The following is a 27068-nucleotide window of genomic DNA, read 5'->3' on the forward strand; positions in this document are numbered from 1 at the left end:
GCAAATAATTATATTTATCATTTTATATACCATTTCTAAAGGAACTCTGTATTTTCTCATGGTATATGGTAAATTGTAAAACAATGGAAAGTTTTCCATTGTAAACCTTTATCATAAATTTTAATGAAATAACTATTGTCCGTAATTGCTTTACAATTGCTAATTTTTTAACAATATATATATACCTTTTATTTATGTTATATAGGAATTATATTTCACTTTTTAATTAAATTTTGTTTCTTTCTCTCTTCATTCCTTAGTTATGCTGCCTAAAATAAATGCAAGTAGGTTGACACATTACGACATTGTACACAGTAAAAAAAAAAATTAGATTTTTGTAATAAATCACAGTTCATCAGTCAAACTTACATTGGGGCATATCAGCTATTTATATACAATTTTCATCTAAAATAAAATCCCTTTACATAATTATTATACTTTTTATGAATATGTACAATATATAAACTTTACATAATTTTGTATAACTTTCATGCTTTCTTCACTCCATTATATAATTTCAAGCATTGCAAACATATTCTGCTATCATGAAAATCTTAATTTTACCTCAACATAATGCAATAAGCCAGAAGTTGATATCTGTTATAGTTTGATCATAACAAAGTGCAGAAAAAATTTGTCTTTTTATCCTTTGGCCAAATGTGATAAGCCTGATAGTGATAGTTTCACAGGCGGGATCACCAGAGGGATATTACTTACTGTATGAGTACTTGCCATCCATATTTAAGTTCTGCTTGCTCTTCTGTAGCTTGAATTTTTAGTGTCATTCAGACTTAGGTATTGAGTCTGCTTTATGATTTAGAATGAGCATTACCTTCAAGTTTCCAGAGTACCCTCTTAGTACATAGATTTATTATTTCCTATATGTTATTCATTATATCTGAATCTTAAATTTGTAATTACAGTATGATACAAAATTTATTTAATGAAGGTGGAAAAATAAATAAGAGAAGCAATGCGTTTACATGAAATATAAGAGAGTAGATTTCATTTCATGCGTTTTCAATAGTGTGCTGGTGTCTGTAATAATTAATTTCTTTTACCATTATTTTCATTACTTCCTTAATTAATCAGGTGTAAAGGTCATATATTTGGCCTCAAGTGATAGACTAGAATTGCAACTTATTCCTATTTTACCCATAAAGTCATATTCAGTTGGAACAAAACCTTCACTTGTCTATCCAACCACCCTAAGCTGAAAAAAAAGGATGCTCCACTATTTCCATGCGAAGGCATCCCTATCTGTTCACAGCTTGATGAATGACTCCGAAAGTCACTTGACCAGTAAGATCAGTGTACATGTCTTTGCCATCTGAAACTGACTATTAGGTTGTTTCTTGTAAATGACCTTACTGGGAAATTTGGAAATGTTACTGTCATCACTTCACTTTCAGCTTCTGAAATATAGTCCTCATCTTCAGTTTTTATCTGGATGAGGCTTATCACTAATTCCTTGTGGTCAAGTATCTGGATCACCAGTCAGTTCTTGCTCATTTTTCTTTAAAACCACCAGAATCACTATCAGGAATTTCTCTACAGTATTTACACTTGTGGTGGTGGGAGAAGGAAAATTGATTCGCCAATTAATAGATTGAATAATGTTTTTGCTGTATACACCAAAAATGTCTTTTTTGCTGATATGATCCATGGAGATTGCACCAACATTATATGATATTTGTTGTGGACCTCCAAATGTTTGCAAATACACGGCCATTGGTGTTTGTCATCTCACAAGGATTAGGAAGTTGCTTCTACTGGCTATAACCATGATGCTCATAGAAAATGAGGTGTCATTGGATTAGCTGAGAAATTTTTCAAATCTATGGATGGAAATGAAGGTAGATTCCATGGTATTAGCATCATAGGGCATTAATAAGATTTTTTCTTACTAAGCACATCAAGTGCTATATGGAGTCATTTCTGAGTTAGTGTGAGAAAACAAGTTGTAACTTCACTCCAATTTTGCTGAATATATGGATGTTACTTTTAATAGAAAGAAAACATTTGATTAACCCATTTGAAAAATAAGTTTTTGGTAGTTCATGTGAGCTTTGCTATATTTGCAAAGCTAATTTTTTTTATTGAAAAAATAAAGTAATAATTTACAAGGAATATAGTAGATTATTTTTTCCCTAAATTGTCAAGATATTCTGACAAACACTATCTAAATTCCACAGGAACACCTTCAGCCGATAACCCAGCTCCTCAAAGATCAGGTCCATCCTTACTCGAACGTCTTTCAGCACAGTCCTCAAATAATGTGGCTGCCGCAGTTGCTGCTAATAAGGTAGGTTGAAATTAAGGTTCTAGTAATATGGTTTATTTTAGAATTTTATTAGAACTGGGAAGGAATTTGTATATTTTTCAATTACAATATGAATATTTAGTTTATAATGTTTTTAATAGATTAATGAATAAAAAAAAAATATCCAATTTAAAGATAGTTCATGAATGTCAAAATATAAGATCATAAATCCAGCACATGTCAAAATGTTTGACCATTGATGTAACTTTTGCATCGAGTTTACCATCGGACAAAATGAACTGTTTTATTTGTAACCAAGTTTTTTTAAAGTATAAAATGCAATTCAGGAGGTCGTTATTTTGAGCCAAAATATTGTAAAGAAAGATGTTTCGACGAAGGAAAACCCTATTTCAGTGCATGTGCTGCATGGTCCCCAAAAGATTTTCCTGTTAAAGATCTAGAACAAGAAATCCAATATAACATAAAATACCAAAGAATTATTGTCTTCCCATCTCCTGGGTGATTGTATCAGCGTGCACAGTGCAGACTCAGATAGTGTAAGGGAGACCCACATTTTCTGGCTCTATTAAACCTATCAGAGCACCACCAATGCTGAAAGTTGTCTGTCAACCAATGACACCTGAACATCAAGAACCAATTTTAATACTGGAGACAATACCACTTTGATGTTAGTTTGTGTCCAGCCACCATCTTTCATACTTGGGATAAGACTCGTATTACCAACTTCCCCTTAACAAGTGTGTGGAGGTGGGAGGGTCTTGGGAACCAAATTACAGCCAGATCATTGCTTTAAATGCATATTTAACGTTCAAAACACTTCCAGCAAGGCTAAAATTACCGGCAGATCATTGCTCTAAATGCATCCCCCCAAAATTGTATTTTCTTTTGTCAAAACCCCTTTTTGGAGGGGTTAGGATGCTTTGTGGTAGTGGGTTAGCCAAGAAACCAGCCATCCATTGAGAAACTAGCACCAGAGAATTATTGGGTCCTTTGACTGGCCAAATAGTACTACATTGGAACGTTGTCTCTAGTTATGGATCATTCATGCATTTCACAGTGACTGATATTGTCCAGTGGAAGAAGACCTCTTGCCACTCATTGAATATGTCATGATTTGAGCTGAAAAATCCCTACAATATAGTATACAGAAGAAGGAATCAAAGTGTTAGGGTTCTGGGTGAGTGTTGTGACCCATTTGGCTCTATAAAGTGGCACAGTATCATTCTAAGTACACTCGAGCTAAATTGATTTTTTCTATATACTCACAATAACATATGGTTCTTTCTCTCATGAAATAAATTTAAAAGACTTGATAAACAATAACTTGGTCTTACAGTGAAAAACAGGGTAAAAATACACTAAAACACTTTTTGATGATTTCAATTAAAAACTAATAATGATTATATGAAAGTGAACGAAAACTTGAAACTGTTAGTTGATTTGATGGGATATATACAGCAAAACAAAAACCAAGCAAAATAACCCCTTTCACTGCTAATATAGCTACCTTGCCGATCAAAGGCAAACCTTGAGTCACTGATGGGGTAAAAACACAATCTAAAACTCGACAGTCACCAGCACTGATACAGTCCACTATCAACAAGGGAAGTTCCTCTGCAGTCGGAATACCCAGAATTCATAAAAGAATTCCAGCACCAGTTGCTTCCATCCAACCGTCATCACCCTATGACCAGTAATGTGCTGGAAACAGTTCTCTTTTGGCTAAGCCAAACTCCGAGAGCCAAAACCTCAAAATAGGAAACAACCATTAGAATAATAAAAGAATTACGAACTAGGCTATTTAAGTAATTATCATATTTATGGGTTCATGACACCCTCCCCCAAAAGTTTATAGATTAAATATATAAAACAATAAATCTATAGAACGCATCATCTCCTGAGACTACGACCATACATGAATGAAGTAAATATCTATATGTGACCTAGACGAAGTAACATGTCTGATACTATATTATCCTTTCCTTTTCTCTTCTTTATTTCAATATTGTGATCTTGCAATAGCATACTCCATCTTGTCAACCTTAAATTCTTATTAAATTTACTAATGAACTTTATTGGATTATAATCTGGAAAAACTTCTGTAGCAGCAGTGCCCCCAGTTAAATATACTTCAAAATGCCGAGAGCTAGACATTCTTTCTCTATAACTGAATGATTTCTCTGATGTATATTCAACTTTTTTTTTTAAATATACTACAGGATGGCAAAAATCTCTTTTTCTTTGCATTAAAACTCCTATATTGTTCTCTGAAGCATCAGCTGCAAGAATAAAAGGCTCACTAAAATGGGGTGATATTAAGATAGGATTCGACATTAGTACAAACTTAACTCTTTCAAAAGCTTTAGAGCAATTTTCATCCAATACAAACTTTACATTTTTCTCAAGTAAATTGCTTAATGGAGAAATAACCGCGGAAAAATTAGCTACAAACCTTCGATAAAAACTTGCTAAACCGAGGAATTGCATAACCTCCTTTTTGTTACGTGGCATAGGGAAATTATTTAATGCATAAACCTTAGCTCTTACTGGCCAGAATATCTTGACCTATCTCATGTCCAAGGTAAGTAACTATCAGAGGTATCTTTTTGTAAATACTTTATTGGTGTTAAGAAGAATATGACAGATTTAGAATCCAGGTCTCTTTTTCTGGGGCGAATTGGTAAAGGTGAAGTAGCAGCGTCAGTCATGTTGAATTAACGACAATCACCTGCAAAAAACACCGATCACAACAAATTACGACTTTGCGGGCAAGTCCAAAACAGAAGGATGACCTGGAGGGCGCGCGTGGTAGGTGTCAGTGGGGTAGTCCAACTGTTTTCTCTAGGGCCTGTCACGGCCCTCCCCTTTGATGAAGGGATTATCTAAATGGAAGACAGCCTGTGAATAGTGGTTTTCACACGCCCCTGTTGTATACACGATATCCACAAGGTGATCGCGCGAGGGTAGTAACCTCTGCATTCCATGCTTTTATCTTTCTCTAGTATATTTGGAAGATTTATATTAGAAAAGTGTAAAGAAGGACTTCTTTCACCGGGCGTCACAGTTCTCTTCCCAGAAATAGATTTTTCCTTTGTCAAAATCCCTTTTATGGAACACGTTGCAGAACATAGGGGATCGACTTTTATATATACTGATGGCTCCAAATCTGATGCTGGTGTTGGATTTGGAGTACATAGTAATGGTTTTAATTGTAGAGGTGCACTTCCTCTAACAGCCTTCCATACTTACTGCCGAACTGTATGGCATACTAACTGCTATTGAGAAAATAGCATTGGAGGAGGAGGGTAATTTTACTATTTTTAGTGATGTAAGGAGTGTCTTTCAAGCTTTAGAATGTTTAATTCTAGTAACCCTCTAGTTTTAAAGGTTTTAGAATGGCTTTTTATCATTGGATGGAGAGGTATAATAATGAGGAGAATGATTTTTATTAAGTGTTTTGAGTGGGAACTTAGTTAGTCCATGAAAGTCTCCTTTCGTCAGTTACTCAAAGATCAACAGGGGAGGATAAGGAGCACTTACACTAGGGGCACAAACACCCTGCTAATAACTTTACTGACGCAGTTCCCTAACCGTCACTCTTAAATACAAAAAGGGGATATTTTACTCTGTACAGAGGCCAGAGAACTCCACACGTGAAAATAAAAGTAATTTAATGGCCTACTCTAGCTTTGTCAGGTCTATAGTCATCTTCACTCTTAGGCTCTGTTTCGGCTCCGTCTCAGTGACCCCAGTGAGATGCTGGGCAGGAATCTTATGTTAAGTAATTAGAGACAATTACAAAAATGGGAGCAGTGGAGTATAAAAGTATAAAGTAAAGTTAAATGGGGATCTTCACCTTCAAAGCACCAAGTTAAAGAGCGTACACTCGCTGATACCAAGTTACCTATATCTACAGTAGGTTACTCCCAACATCTCGGGTGCTTCTGACCCGTCCTATAGTATAAATTGGTAAAATTCATATAATGGGGTTAAAGATACCAAAGTTTGTAATCGATTCCAAATAATTTATTACAGCAAAAAAGAGAATTGTAGTAACTCAATAATGATTTATTCACATAGCAAAATTAATAAGTGAAAAGAGAATCGGTAACTCAATTATGATTTATTCGCATGGCAAAATTAATAAGTGAAAAGAGAATCAGTAACTCTATTATGATTTATTCGCATGGCAAAATTAATAAGGGAAAAGAGAATCAGAGTTTACAACACAAATTATTGAAAATATTAAACGGAATTAACTCGTGGGATTAACCCTCAAACGGAATAAATAAAATAAAAATTTTCTGATAAACAATTTGTGCGGTAGGCTGCTGTGAGGTCCCAACATGTGGTCAGTGACCTCGAGCAATTACCAACAGACCAAAAAGTAAAAGTACATTAATTTCCATGCTCGCAGCCCAAAAGGTGTAATGCCAGTTACCTACTTAACATATGAGACAAATAGAAGCTTATCTAAAGGGGGAATGGCCATTACTGTAATTGAACTCCCAAGATTTTGTCTAACGTGGGCGCCCGTGTCCTAAGAGTAGCGGTGTTCAGTTTTGCTTCTCTAGGCCTACAGCACTTGTTTAGCGGAGTCAATGGCCCCTTCCAACTCGCCCCCAGACTGGAACAGAGGTTTCTGTGGAACTAGCTGCTTTCTCACTAACACAAGGTATCTGCTTGTCCTCTTCCTTTGTGGAATCTGGGTCCGCTATTGTGGAAGGGGACAGGCTAGTGGGCGAGAGTAGGAGCACGAGGTCGGGGCCCTATTGACCCTGGCTTGGCAGTTCCGCTTAGTACCGTGGCCTGTAACTTTATGAGGTCGAGTTCATGTCACTCGCATCTGCCTTCCCTCCCCCAAAAAAGCGCATCTCAGTGCGTAGGCCAGTGGTCTTGAGGTGCCAACTCTAATTTAGGACAAGCTTGAAACACTTGTGACTTGTGAGTTTTAAGCAATACACTTATTTAGAATACAAGGCGAAATCTTGCAACTCCAGGGGACAAAGATAATCCTAACTCTAAACATCTGGCATACAAAACAAAAAATGAAAATAAAATGTAATTTAGCAAGTCGGGCATACATGTGTGGACAACCATACCTCCTAGACTAGCAGACTTGTGTTGTATTTGAGAGATTTAAAGTACCTAAATACTTAAGGTAAAATAATGAATACAAAATGAACACAAAAGTATTTATCTTGAGACACTCGCTTATGGAAGAACCATCACTCACATTTAGTTAATGCGTTCTTAAACTTTTCTACTAGAATTAGTTGTTTCAAGGAGTTAAACTCTGGAATATTAACAGATTGAAACCAGTTAACCAGTTGTTAAATAACCTCTCAGTATCTCTAGAGAAAAATCTACAAATGTTTGTCCAAGCTTTGTCCTATAATTCCTAAAGTTTATTCTCTAGGCCTCTGGGACTAATTCATGAGCTTTAAGTATCAGATTTTTAACCTTGTAATGATCTTCACTATCTGCCAAAGGTTGTATGGCCCAAACTTTTGCCACTTTTCCTTCTAGTACTGACTGAACTAAAAATAAATATTTTTTTTCAGGCCATAATTCAAAGTAATGAAAAAATTTGTAACATCACTCTCGTCAAAATTGGGAACTAGCTTTACTTACTTAGCCAGATCAAAAATATCTTCATTTTTGTTCTTATTACTAATCTTCAACTTAGCTATTTCAAGCTCATGTTTTCGCACCCTTTCATTTTCCTTGGACTCCAGAACACGTATCCTTTCACTTGCCTCAAATTCTAGAACACGTATCCTCTCACGTTCAGCTCAATCCTTTTTACATTCCAAACACTCTTTCTCATGTTCAGCACGCTCTCTCTCTCTCTCTCTCTCTCTCTCTCTCTCTCTCTCTCTCTCTCTCTCTCTCTCTCTCTCTCTCTCTCATGTTCAGCACATTCAATTTTCATTTATTCTAACTTTAACTTCCACACTTCAATTTCTGATTTATTGGATTCACCTTCATCATTCATCTTTGCCTCTGGATCTAAATGCTTAATTATCTTTTTCGTAATCGTCTCTTTGTTATGTTGGGAAGTAAAACTCATGCTTAGATAGTCTGCTATGCAAAGGATGTCTGATTTATGCAACATGTTAATGGTTTCTCGCCAACTTGCTTACCCCGCAAATTGTTTGGCATGTTCCCTCGTTTCAGGTATATTTGCCCTATTTTTGCCACATTTAAATAATTTTACACACAACACTCAAGAACTAGCTATAAAATTCACCCAGTTTCAGTACCATTCCTGTTGAAGAAAAATATAACTTCCCTGTTTATCATAGCTCAACCAAAGTAATTACGTACGCATAGCAATAGAGAAACATATCCCACTGGGGATGCCAAAATACTGTTATAACACACTTTAACCTATTACCTATCCTTTATGAATTTCTCTCTATCTAGCCTTGTAACACACACACTCTCTCTCTATTAACTACTATAAACCTCATAGTTTAGCCTTACAGAGGCTTTTATGTTTTGAGAAGGACCCAAAAAAAGTTTGCTTCTTTTCGCTGGTAGTGAAGTAGCATTGCCTCTGCATTAGCTTTGGTTTTATCCTCTAAAGCTTAGGAGACTCTGAGACTTTCTCTGCCAAACTATTTAGGACAGACTTATTTGGTGTTGGATAGCCTCTTTCAGGATTAGCTAAGGGCATCCTCAAGGGGTGGATCTTTAAACGTCAATCGTGATTCAAGGACTCAGGCCAAAAGGCATATTCTTCATAGGATTGCCAAGGATTTTCCACAAGGTCCCCCTCCTTAATATCCATTGTAGAAGTAGTGTTTGCCGACTCTCCCTACTGCCACCATTCCTGGAAAACTCAGTAACGGTGGCAAAGGCCCCAGTGAAGCTTTTTCTTCAGCCAGATAACCGGAAGGTTCTGCTACTGCCGTATCCACAGGCTGGAATGGAAAGGGGTCAGACAGTGAGCAGAAACCCCCAGAAATGTAAAGCCTTGAGCAAGCTCTCCATAAAGAGCCGATTGACGCCTCAAGTATCTTTACATTAACCAAGGCATTTGAATGCAAGCTATCCAAATTCATTTTTTTTTTTAACCAAAAGCTCTCCTTCCCATGCTTATCTTTTTAATTTCAGTCTCATGTCCATGGGAAACACTTATTGTCTGTCTTAAGTATGCACACTGTGTTCATTGACAATATATAGAGGTTCATCCATAACCATTATTTGTTGTCTCTAAATTTTTATCAGACATCTTAGTTTTACTAATTCATTTATAGTCCTGCATTTCTGTTTTTTGAGTTCAAATCTAATCTTCTATCATCATTTGCAATTCTTCCTATGTTTCACTCAATAGAACTATGTCATCTGTAAATTTCAAGTTGTTATGGTATTCCCCATTAATGTTAATTCCTAAATTTTCACAATTTAAATTCTTAAAAACTTCTAGGCATGCTGTGAATAATTTAGGAGAGATTGGATCTCCCTGTCTTGATTCTTTTCTTAATCATATTTTTTTCACTATTTTTATGTAGTTTTAGGATTGCACTACGTATATAGATATTTTCTAGTGCTCTAACATAAGAATAATCAATTCCTTGCTTTGGAAGAGCTGTCATTACTGCTGGACTTTTAACCGAATAAAAAATCTATAAACGCTATATATAATGGTTTGTAATACTTAGTTGATTTTTCCATTAGCTGGTTGATTACATAGATATGGCCAGTTGTTGAATAACCACTTCTAAACCTGCCTGATCTCTTGGTTGATTAAAGTCTAGCTGTCATCCTATTTGATATATTATATATGTGAGTAAGCTGATTGGGTGGTAATTTTTCAGGTTTGTTGTGTCCCTTGTGAATTAATATATTAGTCAAGTTTTTCCAAGCTCTAGGTATAGAGCAGTCCTGCAAATATTTTGTGTAAAGTTCAGTGAGTTTTACTACTATGAAATTTCCTCCATATATCTCTAAATCAATAGTTAGACCATCTTTTCATTTTTCTTTTCCTCTTTTCTTGGGTTTTTTTATGCTTTCTTTACTTCTTAGACTTTTACTGTTGGGACCAGCTCAGGTGTTTCATTATTTCTATTGGCAAAGTTATTTCATATATTACTTTTTGTTTATATGTACATATATATACAGTATATATATATATATATATATATATATATATATATATATATATGTGTGTGTGTGTGTGTGTGTGTGTAGATACATGATCATATTCAAATTATTGACGTATTTACATACATATATAACAGAAAAATTTTATTATTGAGTAGCATCATTTATTGTTTTCAGGTTATAGAGTTCTATAATTGTTCCTGACTTATTTTAGCCTTTATTTGATATTTTCATGTAATTTGTTTTTAACTTATAAAGATATAGGAGCCATTATGTTCAATTCAGAAATGAAGATGAGGCAAATCCTATTTTCTAACTGATCATTATAAAATTATCAGGAAATATATTTTTAGGAGAAGTCCTATCTGTGAAAAAATCATATCTCTGCCTATTTTGTTCTTAAAGTTGTTACAGAATATGCAGTATGTTTTAGCTTTTCAATTCTCTGAAAACTGAATTTTAAAGAAGTGAAGGGATATAGGCTGGAGATGGGTGTATGCAATTCGTCGGAAAGTTTTACTTTATAGTATACTTTATGTTACAATTCAGATGCCAGTGAGTTTTCATATTTTTTACTTAAAAGCTTTAATTGGAATTGAATAATTTGGAATTGCATGGTTTTTGTTTTTTTATTGAATAAAGGTAGAGGCTTTTATTAGGTACACCATAAGTTGAATAGTATCTAGGGAAAATGAGAAGAAAGTAATTTTGCCCTTAAGCTCAGTGTTTACATACATCACAATGGGGTCTTAAGGTGTTGGTGGGCCTCTTAATGCTAAACAATATTGTTTATATTTTGTGAGACAGATTTGAATGTTTATTTTCTTTTATTTTTTTCAGTCAGAAGGAGGGATAGTCAAAGTAGGGCCTGCCTCAGCAGTTCCTTCGAGTCAAGCAAGCGTTGGCAGTTCAGCTGCTGCAGCTGTTCTGCGTAGTGACAGTGGCAGCGGTGGTCCTCCTCCCAATATAAACATTGCAAGTCTTAATCTACCAGGTAAAGTAAAACATTTCTCTTCAATCTAAAAGTTTCTTTTGATATATGTCATTATTATAGATGTCAATATTATATACAGTACTAGTTTATGCGACTTATTAAAATTACGATTATATATTTAGATAGATATGCACACGCGCATGCACGCCCACCAATTTTCAACACAGTATGACTACTTGCTCTCCCCCTATCCAAGGGAGAGCTGAGTATGACTTGAAAGATATATATATATATATATATATATATATATATATATATATATATATATGTGTGTGTGTGTATATATATATATATATATATATATATATATATATATATATATATATATATATATACAGTATATATATATATATATATATATATATATATATATATATATATATATATATATATATATATATATATACACATATATATATGCTCTTTATTATATAGGGGAGATTGCTTACTTACAGCCACAAGTAAACACTCCGTCAATGATTTCCAAGTTGGTATATAGAGTCCTTTCAATGACGTCACTGGGAATCGCCGGCGGCCATGCTGGAGGACATACAAAGCGAAAACATGGCGGCTGCTACAGCGAATATGGATAATGAGAGCGACTTTGTCAAACAATTGTCGAGTGATGGACTTTATCAAACAATTGTCGAGTGATGATAAGCGTTTTTACAAGCAGAAACTCTATCTAATTGATGGCACATGCAATTCAGATGCTTTTTAAACTTACGAAGGCAGAACATGAGTGGGCATACATTTCCATTGAATAATCGGCTTCCAGAATTTGTTGTTTTTCCCTTTAATGCTTTTAAGTCCAAAATTAGATAAACACTGGGCCAATGAAGAGTGTGTTTATAATTATAAAGCTAATATTGATCATTTAGCCTAACCTTGTGTATTATAATTTTTGATTGTCAAAATGTATGTAAAAGTTTTGCATTATAATGTCAAATCTTTATCAGTTCATGCCTAACCACTGTGTTTGTGTTTGGTTACAAATGCTATAATTTCTTATAAACATATGATGGACAAACTCTATTGTAATGCTCTTGGATGATCGTTTTGCCTCCTTGCAATTAAATGCGCAAGTTTAATTATTTTTTCGATGTTTCAAATATAAGCTGAAGACCCGTTCAGATATTATTATTTATAATCAATTTTTATTCATCACATAGGCCTGTATGTCTGCCCAATTTAATTTACAAATTAAAATGAATATAAATATACACTTAATTATATATAGGCATGAGCACCTTGACGAAATAGAGACCTAGGTAAGTAGCCTTTGTTAATACAGCCAATATGGGCGCTTTTAATTTTTGTTTTGAAAATCTGAGATACCCCTTTTGATGTTTAAAAATTGAGATGCCTCCTCCCCCACACACACTTCACACTGAACTGACGATGATACTTGTGAAGTCACCCATGCGATCGAATATAGCATGTTTACACAGGAATAATGATACTTTTAGGGCCTAGCCGAGACTGACCTGATATGAAATGATCAGAACAGATACGTGCGTAGGGTAGTGAGGATTCACGTAGATCAGCCCGTGATATTCTGGTCAACCACAAGTCACGTCTGCGCTTGGATAATTCTTCTGTATCTTTGTCCTGATTCTGAATAACTGCCGGTATGCGGTAGAAACTCTTGTCATCTCTTTGTCCTCGATTCCCACAGCCAACAATAGCACAAAAACTGGGCATTGTGTGAATGTGAATGTGATGAGATGGCTAACTATTCAACAGTTCAACCACAGCTATTCACTGAACGCGTCTTTGTTTGTCCTCCAAGATGTCTGACCGGAAGTTTGATGACGTATAATGAAAGGACTCTATATACTTTTAGCACTTTTTATAGTTACATATACTGTAAGTAAAAAAAATCAAATTAAAGCATATTTAGGTTGTAAATCTTGTTTTAGATGAAGAATATCAAATTATGGTAACTATTTCCAAGCCAGTTTAGCTGATGTGGGAGATTAATGAAAGGAGACTATTGTTATTTGTAAAGATGCTAATAGACTTGCCTGTCAAATTACAGTGCATATATTTACATCTGAGGCTGAGATGGGTCCTCTGTCCAATCTGATGTCCCCCTAATTTTGACTCCTGATCCTTTTAGTACACCCCTAGGGGAGTGAAATAAAACTTGGGTGGAGATCTCGGATTGCAGGCAGATAGGAGAAATCCAGAAAGGCATCCAAGATGACTGCCATGACATAAAATTATTAAATATTTACAAACATAATGAGCAATATTATTAATTTTGGCGCCTAACCCTGTGTTTTCAGGGCTAAGGAACTTAATTAGAACACTTTCTGCTTCATACCTTATTTATTTATAGAGGAATCCCATATGAATGGCAGAATGGCTGTTGTACAATTGAATTCTCTGTAACTTGACAAGAAACTTCGCCATATCATTGAAATTTGTGCCTATACATATATTTTCAGGGTCAAGAAATTCAAAGGGAGCTCTTTCATCTTCTTATTCTTGTTTCTAGCAAATCCAATTCATAGTGTATTATGGTCCAAAATATACTGCATCAGTGTTAATTGTTCTTAATTGTCTTTTGCACAACACATTCTCCCAATTACACAAATTGAGTTTTTACAGAACTGAATATCAGAGTCTCGGCACTTGCAGAAAATGCAACAGGGAAGTTTAAGCTCATGGCATAGACATGTTTGTGTGGTATATTTCTGAGTTTCACTTCACTACCCTTCTATTTGGCAGAGAATGGTAGTTTTCTTTTGGCACAAGAAATTAAAAGAACAATGAGTATGGGATGGAGAGCTTTTGGTAAACAAAATTATATTATGAAAAGTGAAATAAACAAAATTCATTTGAATTTATTCCACATGTCCATAAATATACATATGCACCCTTTTATACAGGTTAGTAATGTTATTTATTGAGCAAATCCTAACTTCTAACATCAGAAAATAATAAAAACTATTAATCACAATAAAAAACAGAAATGTATAGAAAAATTAGCTCACACTTTTTTTTATTTTCCTTAGATTATGGAAATGGGACTTATAATGTCCCTTAAATACTTTTTCTGCTCGCCCTGCCTAAGCCTCATCTTGGTGGTATGTTTCTACAAAATATTGTTGGGTTTCCCATATTTTCAATATTTCCCTTATTTCACTCGAAGCTAGAGGTTTGTCACTCTGTCCCTCCTCCTTAGATGAAATCTCCACTACCTCTTGTTGCTGCTCCTTGTGTAACTCCAACAGCTCCTGGGTCATCAGCTGATTGTTATGTGGCTCAGGAAGATTGCTGATGTCATTTCTGTCCACCTTCAATCATTTTGAGACACCTGAAAATGTGGACATATTTTCTCTAAAATTCTCAGAGGGTGAGTTTGGTCCCTTCAGTGACCTTGAAACATCGCTGAAAATTGCCTTTGTGTATAGGTTCTCTTAAATTTGAGATCACCTGCTGATCCATGGGTTGTAGAATTAGAGTGGTGTTGGGCAGCAGGAACTTGACCTAGATGAATATAAACTTGGCTGGAGGATGGTTAAGAGTACTGTCCATAAGCACCAAATGCTTTTGATGGTAGGTTCTTGTCCATGAAGTACTTTTTGACCTCAGGACCAAAACCCCCATTGATCCATTCTATAAACAAAATGTGGGTCACCCAAGCCATGTTGTTTGACCTCCACATGACATTTAGTTGCTTTTTCTGCACCTTGTGAATTATAAAAGCTGGGGATTTCTCTGAGTTATACACCAGGAGAGGTTTGATTTAGTAATCCCCACTGGCATTAGCTTAGAACAGCCAGGTTAGATGGTCTTTCATGGGCTTGTGACCAGAAATTGCCTTCTCTTCTGTAGTAATGAAGGCCCTCCTGGGCATCTTCTTCCAGAACAAGAGCAGTTGAACATGTGATGCATCATGTAAGATGCAGAATCCACAAACCTTTACAATTTTACAGTGAATACCTCTGCTGTCTGTCTTGTCATTGGAGCCGCCCCATGTTGCACAACACTATGGATATCTGTTCTTCTCTTGAAATTTTCAAACCAACTACGGCTCACTTAGAATGTTCTCTTTTCTTGGTTTGCCGATGTACCTGGCTTGTTTTTAAAAAGGTCAGCATATGAAACTCTGCTTTTTCATATATAATGTTCTTGGTTGTCATATCTTCTGCTAACTGCTTCTCTTTGATCCATGTGAAAAGAAAGTTATCCTCATTATCTAGAACAACTGGCTGTTGCTTCGTCAATGTAATCACTCGTTTTACGGCATCATTTGCTTGGATTTCTTCTTTCTTCTCCAGAATTGTACAAATATTGGATGTTGTACGCCCCGCGCGGAGTATATTGGCTACCATATCCTTCAACTCCGTTATTACCCCCGATTGCTGCATCTGAGTCCTCACTAAACCTTCCATCATCTCTGTCCACGGCGGTACCGAGGGACTGATCTCTGACAAAGTCTTAGCCTTAGCGGACTTTCCTTCCTTGGAAGGTTGAAGCCTGGATCCCATAAGGATGTCGGGAGTAGTGGAGGGTCCTGGGACCGGAGATATAGCGACTGGCAAAGCTGAAGTACGAGACTTAGGTTTGTAATTGCGTAGGGGCTTCACCTTGGGTCGTACAGATAGAGAGGGATCCAAAGTAGAAGCCTGAGGCTTATCAAAGCCGAGGAAAGAAGCAGGAGATACAGAGGGTGAGAGAAAAGGGTCTGCCAACTCCGCACCACTTACCTGCTCATCCATGGGCTCAACGTTAATATTCAGATCGGCGACGTCTCCTGAGAGTTGATTCTCGTCCTAGGGGATAGTCGCTCTGATGGATTCCATAATAGGTTCCGCTAAGGTAGAGGGAACCGCCGCAGAGGAGGAGCCCGGAAAGAGACGTGTGGCCATGTCATCGTCAAGGAGGTAGAGGTAGGGGGATCCAGAGGGAGCATTACGGCCAAAGCCTGAGACCCAGGAACGGAGGCTCGTTCTGGCGGTCCGGAGGACATCCTCGTCGACCTGGAAGTGATGAGAATATTATAGAGACTGACGGAGAGAATCCCCGATAGCACCAAATATCAGTAATACAGAAAGAATTCAAGTAATTCAACATGAAATATGTTATCAACATATCAATTAATATAGAAAATACTCTCATCGTCATTCCACAGGATTGACGTAAGGTCATAACACAGCGTGCATGCCTCCGGGAACCACACCATGTAAGGGGATTGGCCCGGCTCACGGACGAAGGGGATGGCGCAATGCGCGTGAGACCGGCAGACATCGTGGCCTACCGGATCACTAAAGGAGGCGCAGCAACCCTTGGCAGCACAGCGAACTTTCTGTAATAAAAAGAAGACATAAGTCCGTATGTTCTCGGGAACTCTGAGATAACAACACAGGTTATAAAGAGTCTGAGAGTAAAATAAAATCTACGGTTCGTCTGAAAGGGGGCCGAAGTTCTGTGTAATACTACAATAAATAAACGAGTGAACCACTCCGTAGTGCGGCGGAGAAAACTATAGAATGTGAGCCGGAGCTCGTAGTAATTACACAAGAACAGTAACTAGTGATTGGAAGGTCTCCGGGGATGCCGGAGATCCGATGGTAGGTCCTTGACAAAATAAATACCCCCATTACATTATATAAACAAGTAGAATGATCTACGTAAGAACTCTGAAGGAGACCTCCCGGAGGAGGGGGGAGAATAAGTCGTGTGGGGAGGGCCGAAGCCAGAGTCAATAGCAAGCGGAGGGAACGTGTTCCCATCTCATGGAATGGCGGAGTTGTATAGGGGTTCAGACTAACTCCCAAGGCTGTAGCGGGGAGAGGATGGAACTAGGGTAACCAACGACGACTCAGGGCCATCCAAATAACTCACACACGACAGGACCTATAAAAACACTAGCCCCAAAATACACTAAAAGTAACCACAAGATAAACATGTAAGTAAATAAAAACAAATCGTAATTCCCGCAAGGGAAAGAGAGAGAGAGAGAACCCGTGGTTGTATGAACAGAAAACGGGCCCTCCATCTCTCGTACTAGGTAAAACTAACATAAAAGAGAGAGAGAGAGAGGGAGACACTTGACCGTATGCACAGAAAACGGGAACTCCCCCTATCTCTCTCGTGGTTACTATAACAAAACAATAAAACGAACCTTAAATCACATTACAAATAAAGGTCCATGACCAACAAAAAACAATAAAAAGAGACGAACGAAGAATAGCGAAACGAGAACAAAAAAAGAGTGAAACTTGACGAAATTATGATACCGCCAATCGGAACAACTCAACTATAACAAAGCCTCAAACGCTATTCTTGGTTCGCCAGCATATGGACTCGTAAGCGCTAAAAAGTACCAAGACTGGAAATATAAACGGTTCAAAATATAATAATATAAATGGCATAAGGCCTGAAAATAAAAGGATAATGAACCTAAGATGACAAGAGTACCAACGGGCAAAACAAGTTAAACACCATACCGTACAAGAACAATGGCCGCCATCATCCTGGAAAGCCAAAACTGTACGCACTAAAAAACACTCAAATAAATAAATAAATATAACACTAGCCTGGTACTAAGAAACCTGTCAAAACAATCTATGGTACTTAACATTGGTGCAGGAGTAAGAAGAGCCTCGGTCATGATGAAATTACACGAAAAAAGCTAAAAAACCAAGTTTGGCTGTAGCTTCACACAAAAAACAAAACGGCGCTTACGAAGTCCAACAGAAGGAAGTATTTATATCAGAAAAGTGTAAGGAAGGACCCTTTTCACCGGGCGTCTAAGGTATCTCCCCAGAAATAGATTTTTCCTTTGTCAAAATCCCTTTTCTGTATCGGCATGTACATTGATCATGCTTCTCGATATATATATATTTTTTTTTTTAATTCTGAGGTTATCTTCCTTTTGCCTTTCTTTTCTTTTTGATAATCTGGAATGCCATAATCTAGATTCTGTAGTACATACTGTTAACTCGACATGGACAATAGTGATCACAATTCTATGCGGTCACAACTTTATGAAATAACTGCCAAACATGCTAGCTAGATAACATTAGGTGTTGCTGATATAAGTATGCCAGAGAGTGAATGAGTAAGGTCTGAACCAGGAGGCCCTACAATACAAAGCAAAACAAAATATTTTAAAAATCATGTTAACACTTCATGAGATGCTTTATGAGTACTGTCCAGCTGTTTTCTACACATCACATAGCATTTTATTTCAATAAAATACCTTACATTCTTACAAGGCTGGAGTTGAGAAAGGCAGGATAGGGAAATATTTTATGGAAGGATGGTCCCCTTTCATTAAAACTATAGTAAGCAGAAATTTATGAGTGGATTTTCTTTATTTTATTTTATGTTTTTTACTAAATTACAAATTAGTACAGTACTAGTGCTCTAAATACCCGAGTAATTTCAAGATATTGTAAGGGGAATTCTATCTTTTACTCAGATTTTTTCAGTACCACTTTTTTTTTAATCCAATGATTATTCCTTCATTTCGTTTACAAACAGCTCATACCGTCAGGTTTGTGGATTGTTCATTTAATGAACATGCGATCTAGAGATTTTAGTTTGCTAATAATTATAGATGATCTGTCATGATTAATGGATTGTAGTAATTTTGGTTTATCTGCTCCTTCTCAACTTTGTTAGTGCTCTGAATTCTAGCACTGGTATTAAAACAATAGAATGATGAGGTTCTTTGAAAAGGTTGCTAATCTGTTTTCAGCAATAATTTTCATCAATCTGAGATACTGAATTTGAGATTTAATACTTTCAGAATTTTCTGGCTAAGGATGTTTAATATGTGATGTACTCTTAGTAGTATGATTTTAAGAAGTAAGTGGTTTAGCACATTCAAGGTGCTAGAAATTTGCAAATGAAGCCACTTGATAAGACTTGATAAAATGGAAATTCTTATAAATCGATATGTAACATACACAATGCAGCATGCATGATATTATGTGACATTTCTTGTACTGTATTATTAAACGTCAGTTAACACTTATAGGTAATATTTCTCTTTGGTTTTTGCTTAATAGTTTTTTATGCTTGAAGGCAGTTTGTCTTTTCTAGATCAGTTACTGTGACATGTAGGTCAAAGTATATCCCTCCCTTCTCCCCTCTTCAAGTGGTTTTGTGCGTGTACCTAGAGATCTATAGCTTCAATTACATTAGGTCAAGAGGTTAGTTGTGATACTGAACTACAAAGTGCAGGAACTTTCTCACTAAGTTGTGCAAATTTCCTATGATGAGGGCAGCCAGGAGGAGAGGGTGTATGGGATGAAAAGAGAAGTTTTTTTCACTTTATGCTGAAGAGGCTTATGGTTCAAAGATATTTGTAATGCATGAAAGTTTTGGAAGGATAGGTTTTATTATCAAAATACTAATTCTCCCTTATCATTTCACTATTGAGCTCTCATCACCAATTCCTGACTTTGAGTTCTCATATGTCGGCAGCAGTTTAGTTCGACATCCAAGAGCCCTCTTACCAATCCAGTCTTAAAAAGTAATGTTATTGTATAACAATAACATTACCTTTTATTATAATCAGTTTTTCAGAATACAAAATGTGTGATACTTTTGATGATTACTGGAGACTGTTCTATCAATTGCACAGAATAGGCCTATTTTTAGGTAACACCTCTATTGTGTTTTAAACAAAAATTATATATTGTAGACTAAAAAGTTGGTCTATGGGATGAGCAAAGGGTTATAGGACTAAAATGAATTTTGCTTCAGAAAAAAGAAAATGTTGATAATTATTCTACCCTTTTTCATGTCCATAGTTATATTTGAATAGGAAATGAAAAGAATCTATTGTGATATTTACAGTATTTCTCTTCGTATTACAGGGCTCAATGTGGCAGGTCTGCAAAGCCTTACAACTAATCTTGGGGGTTTGCAAAATGTACAAGTGTCTATTCCTGGCCTAGCTGTTCCAATATCTCTCTCACTTAATGTACCGGTGACTAGCTCCACAGGCGTCATATTGTCATCACCACCACCATCTAGCGTAAGCATTGACTATAGAATTCCCTTTTAAAATTTATTTTGTTTTCAAGGGTATAGTTTCAATTATCATTTCCTTCATGTCTGTTGTAAATATTATTGAACAATTACTACTGTTTCCTGCTGGAAAAACTACTGTTAATTTTTTGGTTTATGCTGTTTTTTCTGTATAAAACAATGTCGCCTTAGCTATGAATTTGGCTTGAATCTTTTGGGATAACTTCCATCAAAATCTGCAAAGTAATAAAAGACAATAAAAATATAATTTTATACAAATTTTTTTGAGTGTCAAAGTAACTCAAGATTTTTGGTTTCTAGCAGTGAAACTTGTTATTGGATATTCCATAACTTGGGTATGATAAAAAAAAGTTCAATAATCAAAAAGAGGATTCACCTACGAGGCTGGAAAAGGTGTTTTGAAGGGAACTGATTTCAAACGTAGTGGCTCCTTATGTTTATGATAAGATTTATGTATTTTTTGCTTGATAGATGAATTATAAAGACGATGGTTATCCATTGATGGATAACACAGGTACTAAACATTCAAGAATTTTCAGGATCATCTAGCTTTAGATAAAATTTGATAATTGAATCTAGGTCTTGATACTATCTAATAAAAGTTGTTATCAACCAGGTTAAATATAACTAAGGGCAAGTAGAATTAGACAAGAAATTATAATAAGCTATATAATATGAATTAGTTTGAATGCTAACTGATCCATTTGGAGTGATCATTACAGATAAGAATGAGTTTCTAGACATCTAAAGTTGTTTATTTCATTACAAACCAGTCAATCCTTTGACTCCCATATTCATTTCATAATTTTCCCAGATGTATAGAGCAGAAAGGTAATTTCAAAATACAGATATCTTGGAAAAGAATTATACGCAAGGTCAGTTTTATTGTTTGGAGTGGCTTCTCCTCCAGACAGCAACAAGAGTGGATCTTGGGCATTCTTAGTTTGCTTCAATAGTTGACCCAGTTTAAAAAAAAAAAAAAACAGTTTGAAGAACCTCAATTGGCTGTGGTGAAAAGAAGCTTAGAAAGCATTTTGAGACAACCAAGTTTAGTTAGTGGGTAGCTGCCATAGAATATTCAGGCCATGGTCCACAATATAGGCCTTATCCATATCTGTCCCATTGGTTCCTACCGCATCTTCCACGATTCTTTGTACAAATGCGCCCAGGTGGAGTTGGAGAAGGAGTTCAGAAATAGTCCTCAAAGTTCTTAATATTTTACATAAATATGTTGGAACTGATGGTATTTTTCATGACATTGAAGAGAATCGATCCAAGAAGGAACTCTCAAATGGTGATGCATTCACATGGTGGAGGTTCAACCCCACCTCAGATTGTCAGTTTATGCTATTTACTAGGGAGGTTACTGCTAGGGGTTGGGCACTACAGTGGATGTTTGGGTATCTCTTCAGATGATACTGGAACTGAAACTATACACCTTTAAACAAGCAAGTTTGTTGCTTCAGGAGAAAATGATCCTGCTCAAGAATTCTCTATGCAATGATTTTTTCCATTATGATGTTCATTCAGGAGAGGGATCTGTTCCTCTCCCTATTCCATGTTATCGGCTCTCTCAGTGTAGTAGCAGATGCCCTGACCAGATAGACTAAACCAGATTCAGAATCGGCCTTGGATCAGAGCTCTTTCCAACAAATCTTAGAGATTATCCTGGATCTCCAAGTAAACCTGTTTGCAATGAAAGAGAAACACAAGCTTTCACTATTGTTATTATTATTATTATTATTATTATTATTATTATTATTATTATCATAACCAGACAAGCTACAACCTCGATTGAAAAATCAGAATGCTACAAGACCAAAGGCTCCAACTGGGAAAGTAGCTCAATGAGGAAAGGAGAAGAGGGTGTGGGAAATAACCAATATATAACTAATGGATAAAAGATATAAAATATTCTAAGATTAGTAACAGCAACTTACCTTAAGCATCTTTTTTAGATTTCTTAAATAGTACATCTTAAATACCTATTTTAAACCATTTATTTTAATAATTTATTTCAAAAATTTACTTAACTGTTTTCTGAATACCTAAACAGATTTGTATGAGATAAAATGGACTCATTCAAGCAAGTGAGGTACTAATTGATACATATACCCATTTTGAGAAAGCTTGGGATAGACTAATTTCAAAACTTGTAAGTGAATGACGCACACAGCCATTCAAAGGAAGATGGAATCCAACAGCTTTAGTGAATCTTTATTAAAAAAGAATTAGCCCAAGAAACTTAGAGTGAATGTTTTTATGTTGTAAAGGCTGACGTAAGAGTCTGTTCATAGTTTATACAGTATATAGCATATCCATTTTAACAATGTTGCTGATCTTGAAATATTTTATATTGATTGTTCATTACTTCTCAGGTAGTATATTTATATCCATATTTCCCTTCCTCACTGGGCTATTTATCCCTGTTGGAACTCTTGGGCTTATAGCATCCTGCTTTTCCAATTAAGGTTGTAGCTTAGCTATTGAAAATAATAATAATAATAATAGTAATAATGATAATAATAATAATAATAATAATAATAATAATAATAATAATAATAATAATAATAATAATAATAATAATAAAAATGATAATAATAATAATAATAATAATAATAATAATAAGGGAATCATTAAATTTATCATACCAACTACAAAGCAATAGGAGTTGTAAAGAGCGCTTATTTCACAAGAGTAATAAAATATCTAGACTACCATCTCATCACCAAGGGAATAAGTAGTTGCCAAGAGTCCCTTACTTTATTGAGAGGAGGGGTGAAAGTGTCAAGGTTTTGCAATTAAAAGACAAAGGTAAATAAAGAATTTGAGGCTCTGCGAGAGGATCTCAAACTTGGGAGGTACCATGTACCATCAGTAGCCTTACTAAATTGTGCATTAGAACCAGTAGATACCACTGGAGGAGTTAGGCCAAGGTTTGAAATAGGCCAGGTTATGCCTGAAATATTACTCTGAAGTATCAAGCCTAGTTATCTCTGCTAATAGAAAGCCTTCTAAAACACTAGAATTAACTGCAAAAGAAAGCATTTCAAGAACACTTACAACAATATTAACCACAAACCTCCAAAAGTAAAACAGCTTGCAAACCCCGCAATTATTAGCTGCAATGATGGGCTCAAAAGAGGAAATAATATAGACATGGTCAGATAACTAATTAGTATTATACAAGTCAAAACTTCTTTGAGGTATCGAAGACTTAAAAGCTGAATGAAACTAAAATTAGCAGCTATTCTTAGCACTAGTGATAACCATTTAATGACTCTTATCCACAATGAATAGGGAGAATTGAAAGGTATATAGTGTATAGTCTTCGAACCAGCTGTCTACAAGTACTTTGAGGAAAAGTGCCATCTAAACTTATCTTAAAAACCAAATTATAAGGGATTTTTAGCTGTAAGATTTAACTTGACACGTCTCTCAGGCACATTGTATACAAATCAAACGTTAGTTACTACGCATAAGCTGAGGTTCAAGTTGATAGTTAGGTAATATTTTGTGAATTAAACTCTTTTCGTTATTTTTAATTATATTTCTTTAGTGAATACTAATAATTCACTATAATCTTTGTCTGCTTTATAGTAAGACTTGTAGCACTAATAAAATCATGAATGTTGATATTTACCCAACTAATGTAATTCTGTGATAAGCTAGTGGCCTACAATGCAAATGAACAAAATGCAACGTCATCTGGAACATGATTCAACCAACTAGACTTAGCTGTAATATCACCAACAATTAAACAGTTAAGAAAATTCTAGTACAGTGATACCTCTGGATACGAAAGTTTCTGCTTACGAAAAATTCAGGATACGAAAAGCGATACAAAGATTTTTATGCCCCAGTATACGAAAAAATTTTCAGGATACGAAAAGCTTACGAGATCCCAACTCGTCGCCGAGAGTACAGTACCTTTTTTTTCAGGGTATCAACCCTTAATTTAGGTGTACAGGTAACAATACACCTTCACTGATCCAAATGCTTTACATACAGTATCGTAACTTTTATACAGTAGTAAAGAAAATGGACCGTTTTCTTAGGGCTTGGAGGGGATAACTAGGCTGTAACTACATTATTGAAAAATCGCATGGTGGTTTCTGGAATGGATTAGGCTGTTTTTAACGGTTGGGTTAATTATTGAATGATAGAAATGGCTGCATTGCATGTTTATTACTACAGTTTAGCGTGTTTATGAAAGAAAAGGTGACTTTTTGTAAGGCTTGGAACGGATTAGGCTATTTACATGTAAAACGCGACTCAGGATACGAAACCGTATCCTGAACGGATTACTTTCGTATCCTGAGGCATCACTGTATATGAAATGCCATTCCCTCAAATGAAAACTAGGTTGTTTAAGAGTGCTTACTTTAGTGAAAGGAGGGATATACAGATCCAGACTACCAACTCAGTCTTCTGCCTTTATCTAGATATATAAAAGAGTGAATAGGAATGCAAGAGTGCAAGGGTTTATGACCACAAGACCCAACTATGAAAGTCAGGTTAGGGTAAGCAACCGGACAGGTAAGTCAGACTTACTGCTTATAAGTGAAGACTCGCTGAAATTAACAATGGAAGTTGAAGAAGTAAAGAGCTTTTAAACACCCATCCCTAACAAAGCTTGTAGTAAGTGAGTACTTTGCATGTCATATCATCATCAATTCCCCAATAGATAATTAGCCTAGTCTTCTCTGGATTTTCCCCAAAAAATAAAAATCCAGTTTCATTAGTACTTAAATTTGAAACATCCTTTCCCAGAGAGATAGAGTGGGGCATTGTATTCCTCACAATGGTTATGTAGAATACAGTTCTATCCATGTGCTAACAAATCCAGCAGGGAAGACAACTTAAAATACTATTAAAGTTTATCACAATCTGAAAGGGGATATGTATTCGTGTCACCTATACAACAGAAATACTAAATTACTTAAAACTGGTGGCTCTCCTTGCAATTAACTGCTCGATTGTTTCATTTCCTTACTAGGGATATGTATCCTGAAAGAAAAGTGGGACATTTTTTTATAAATTTTGGGGTAAATTTTTAAACTGAGCTACTGGAGAAGAAGTAATATGAACATCAGGGGAGGGTCATAGAAGTAATTTATTCATGTTTGTGGTAGTTCCTTGCCTTATTAAGTTCATGAACTATTTAATATACCTTTTTATCCATTATTTGCTTGAAGTTTGTGATCATTGTTTTTCTTCACCTTTGTTTGTTTTGGTGTCATTCTGTCTGGAAAATGTCTTTGGCAATGATAATGATTATGGATATTTATATAGTATAATTGTTAGGTCAGTTGCTTTATTGTTTGTTGAATTTCTGATAAATGGTGTTGAAATCATTTTCACAACCATATGATTAAGTAATTGTTTCACTTGTATCATACTTGCTTATATTTACATTGCCATTCTTGTGTTTTTATTCATATAACAATTTTAAGGAGAATATTATTGGTTTTATATAAAAACCTATTAACTTGCAGAAAGTAATATAATCTGTGGGGGTACTGTGAATTGTGCACCTCGCGCAGCATACTGAAGGCATTTTTTAAGGGTCTTAGCCACTGTACTTTGGCCTCTAGTTGCACTAGCTTTATATACTTCTAAATTATCTCTTTTCTTATTTTTTCTGCCACTTGACTGTCCAGCCTCTTCTAACCTATACATCATATAGTAATTGCAAGATTTTCCTCAAGTTGCATTTGGACACTGAATGTTCTTACAGGCCTAGTGCTGGGCTATATAGTCTAAATTTATAAGTCTGATGCAATTCTCCTCTCTACTATTCATTATTGCAGTCTATTCAGACATAGTATCCAGATTCTGTTTAGGATTACTGTAGATCTAGGATATACATTGAGAAGATTGGTAATTGTAACACTTCCTGTGAGAAGTGTCTAGAATGCAGAACAGTATTGTATTAAGTTATGGATTTTTGCATTAGAAAATTAAGTTAGTTTTTAAAACCTATAATTTTTTCAGTGATAATACTTTGAATATTAAACTCAAAATATTACTTTGTTATTTCACTTATTTTATGGCTTGAGTCATACAACAATTATGAAGAATTGCTATTTTATCCCATTTATTTTTTTCTTAAATTAAGTTACAGTGTGTGCTATATTTTGTACTTTATATCAGAATTTATATATTTGTATGAAGAGTATTTTTTTTTACTTTTATCTAAATTTACAACATTGCTATGGTCATGTGGTATGTAGTAATTTTAGTTAGTATGGTTCAAGGTTAGCTGTTACAATATTTTGTTTTATATTAAAAGCCACTAATTTTGCTTTTATCAAGTCTATTTTATTATAATAGTCACTAATGATTCCAGGTTGCAACTAAAGTATCAGGGACTACTGCAGTAACATCAGCAGCCACAGTTATGATAGCAAGTCAGCCAGCTTTACAACAGGGACAAGTTGTGCAGTTGCCTATAGGTAAAGTGTTTTGTATAGAACTTGAACACACTTAAAATTGACATATTTAAAATACTAGCTAAATAGGAGTAAGATTGTTCTTTTCATATAGTGATAGCTATAGAATGTGGTTAAATCTAAGCTGATATAAATATTGTTTGAAAATTTAAGAAGCTCAAGGGAGAATTTGTTAATAATTTTTTATTATGAATCTTTTGAG

General features: G+C 35.4%; 1 protein-coding gene across 5 annotated transcripts in view; it reads left to right on the top strand.

Annotated features, from left to right (window-relative positions):
- LOC137651745 (transcription factor SPT20 homolog) overlaps nucleotides 1-27068 on the top strand; it is a 589276-nt gene that overhangs the window by 445899 nt on the left and 116309 nt on the right. For all 5 annotated transcript variants that reach the window (XM_068384967.1, XM_068384977.1, XM_068384972.1 and 2 more), the window contains 4 exons: nucleotides 2196-2305; nucleotides 11237-11390; nucleotides 20237-20397; nucleotides 26764-26869. In XM_068384967.1, the coding sequence (XP_068241068.1) occupies nucleotides 2196-2305; nucleotides 11237-11390; nucleotides 20237-20397; nucleotides 26764-26869 (531 nt within the window). The remainder of the gene's footprint in view (nucleotides 1-2195; nucleotides 2306-11236; nucleotides 11391-20236; nucleotides 20398-26763; nucleotides 26870-27068) is intronic.

Source organism: Palaemon carinicauda, chromosome 1 (genome assembly GCF_036898095.1).
Source record: "Palaemon carinicauda isolate YSFRI2023 chromosome 1, ASM3689809v2, whole genome shotgun sequence".
NCBI classification, from domain to species: domain Eukaryota; kingdom Metazoa; phylum Arthropoda; class Malacostraca; order Decapoda; family Palaemonidae; genus Palaemon; species Palaemon carinicauda.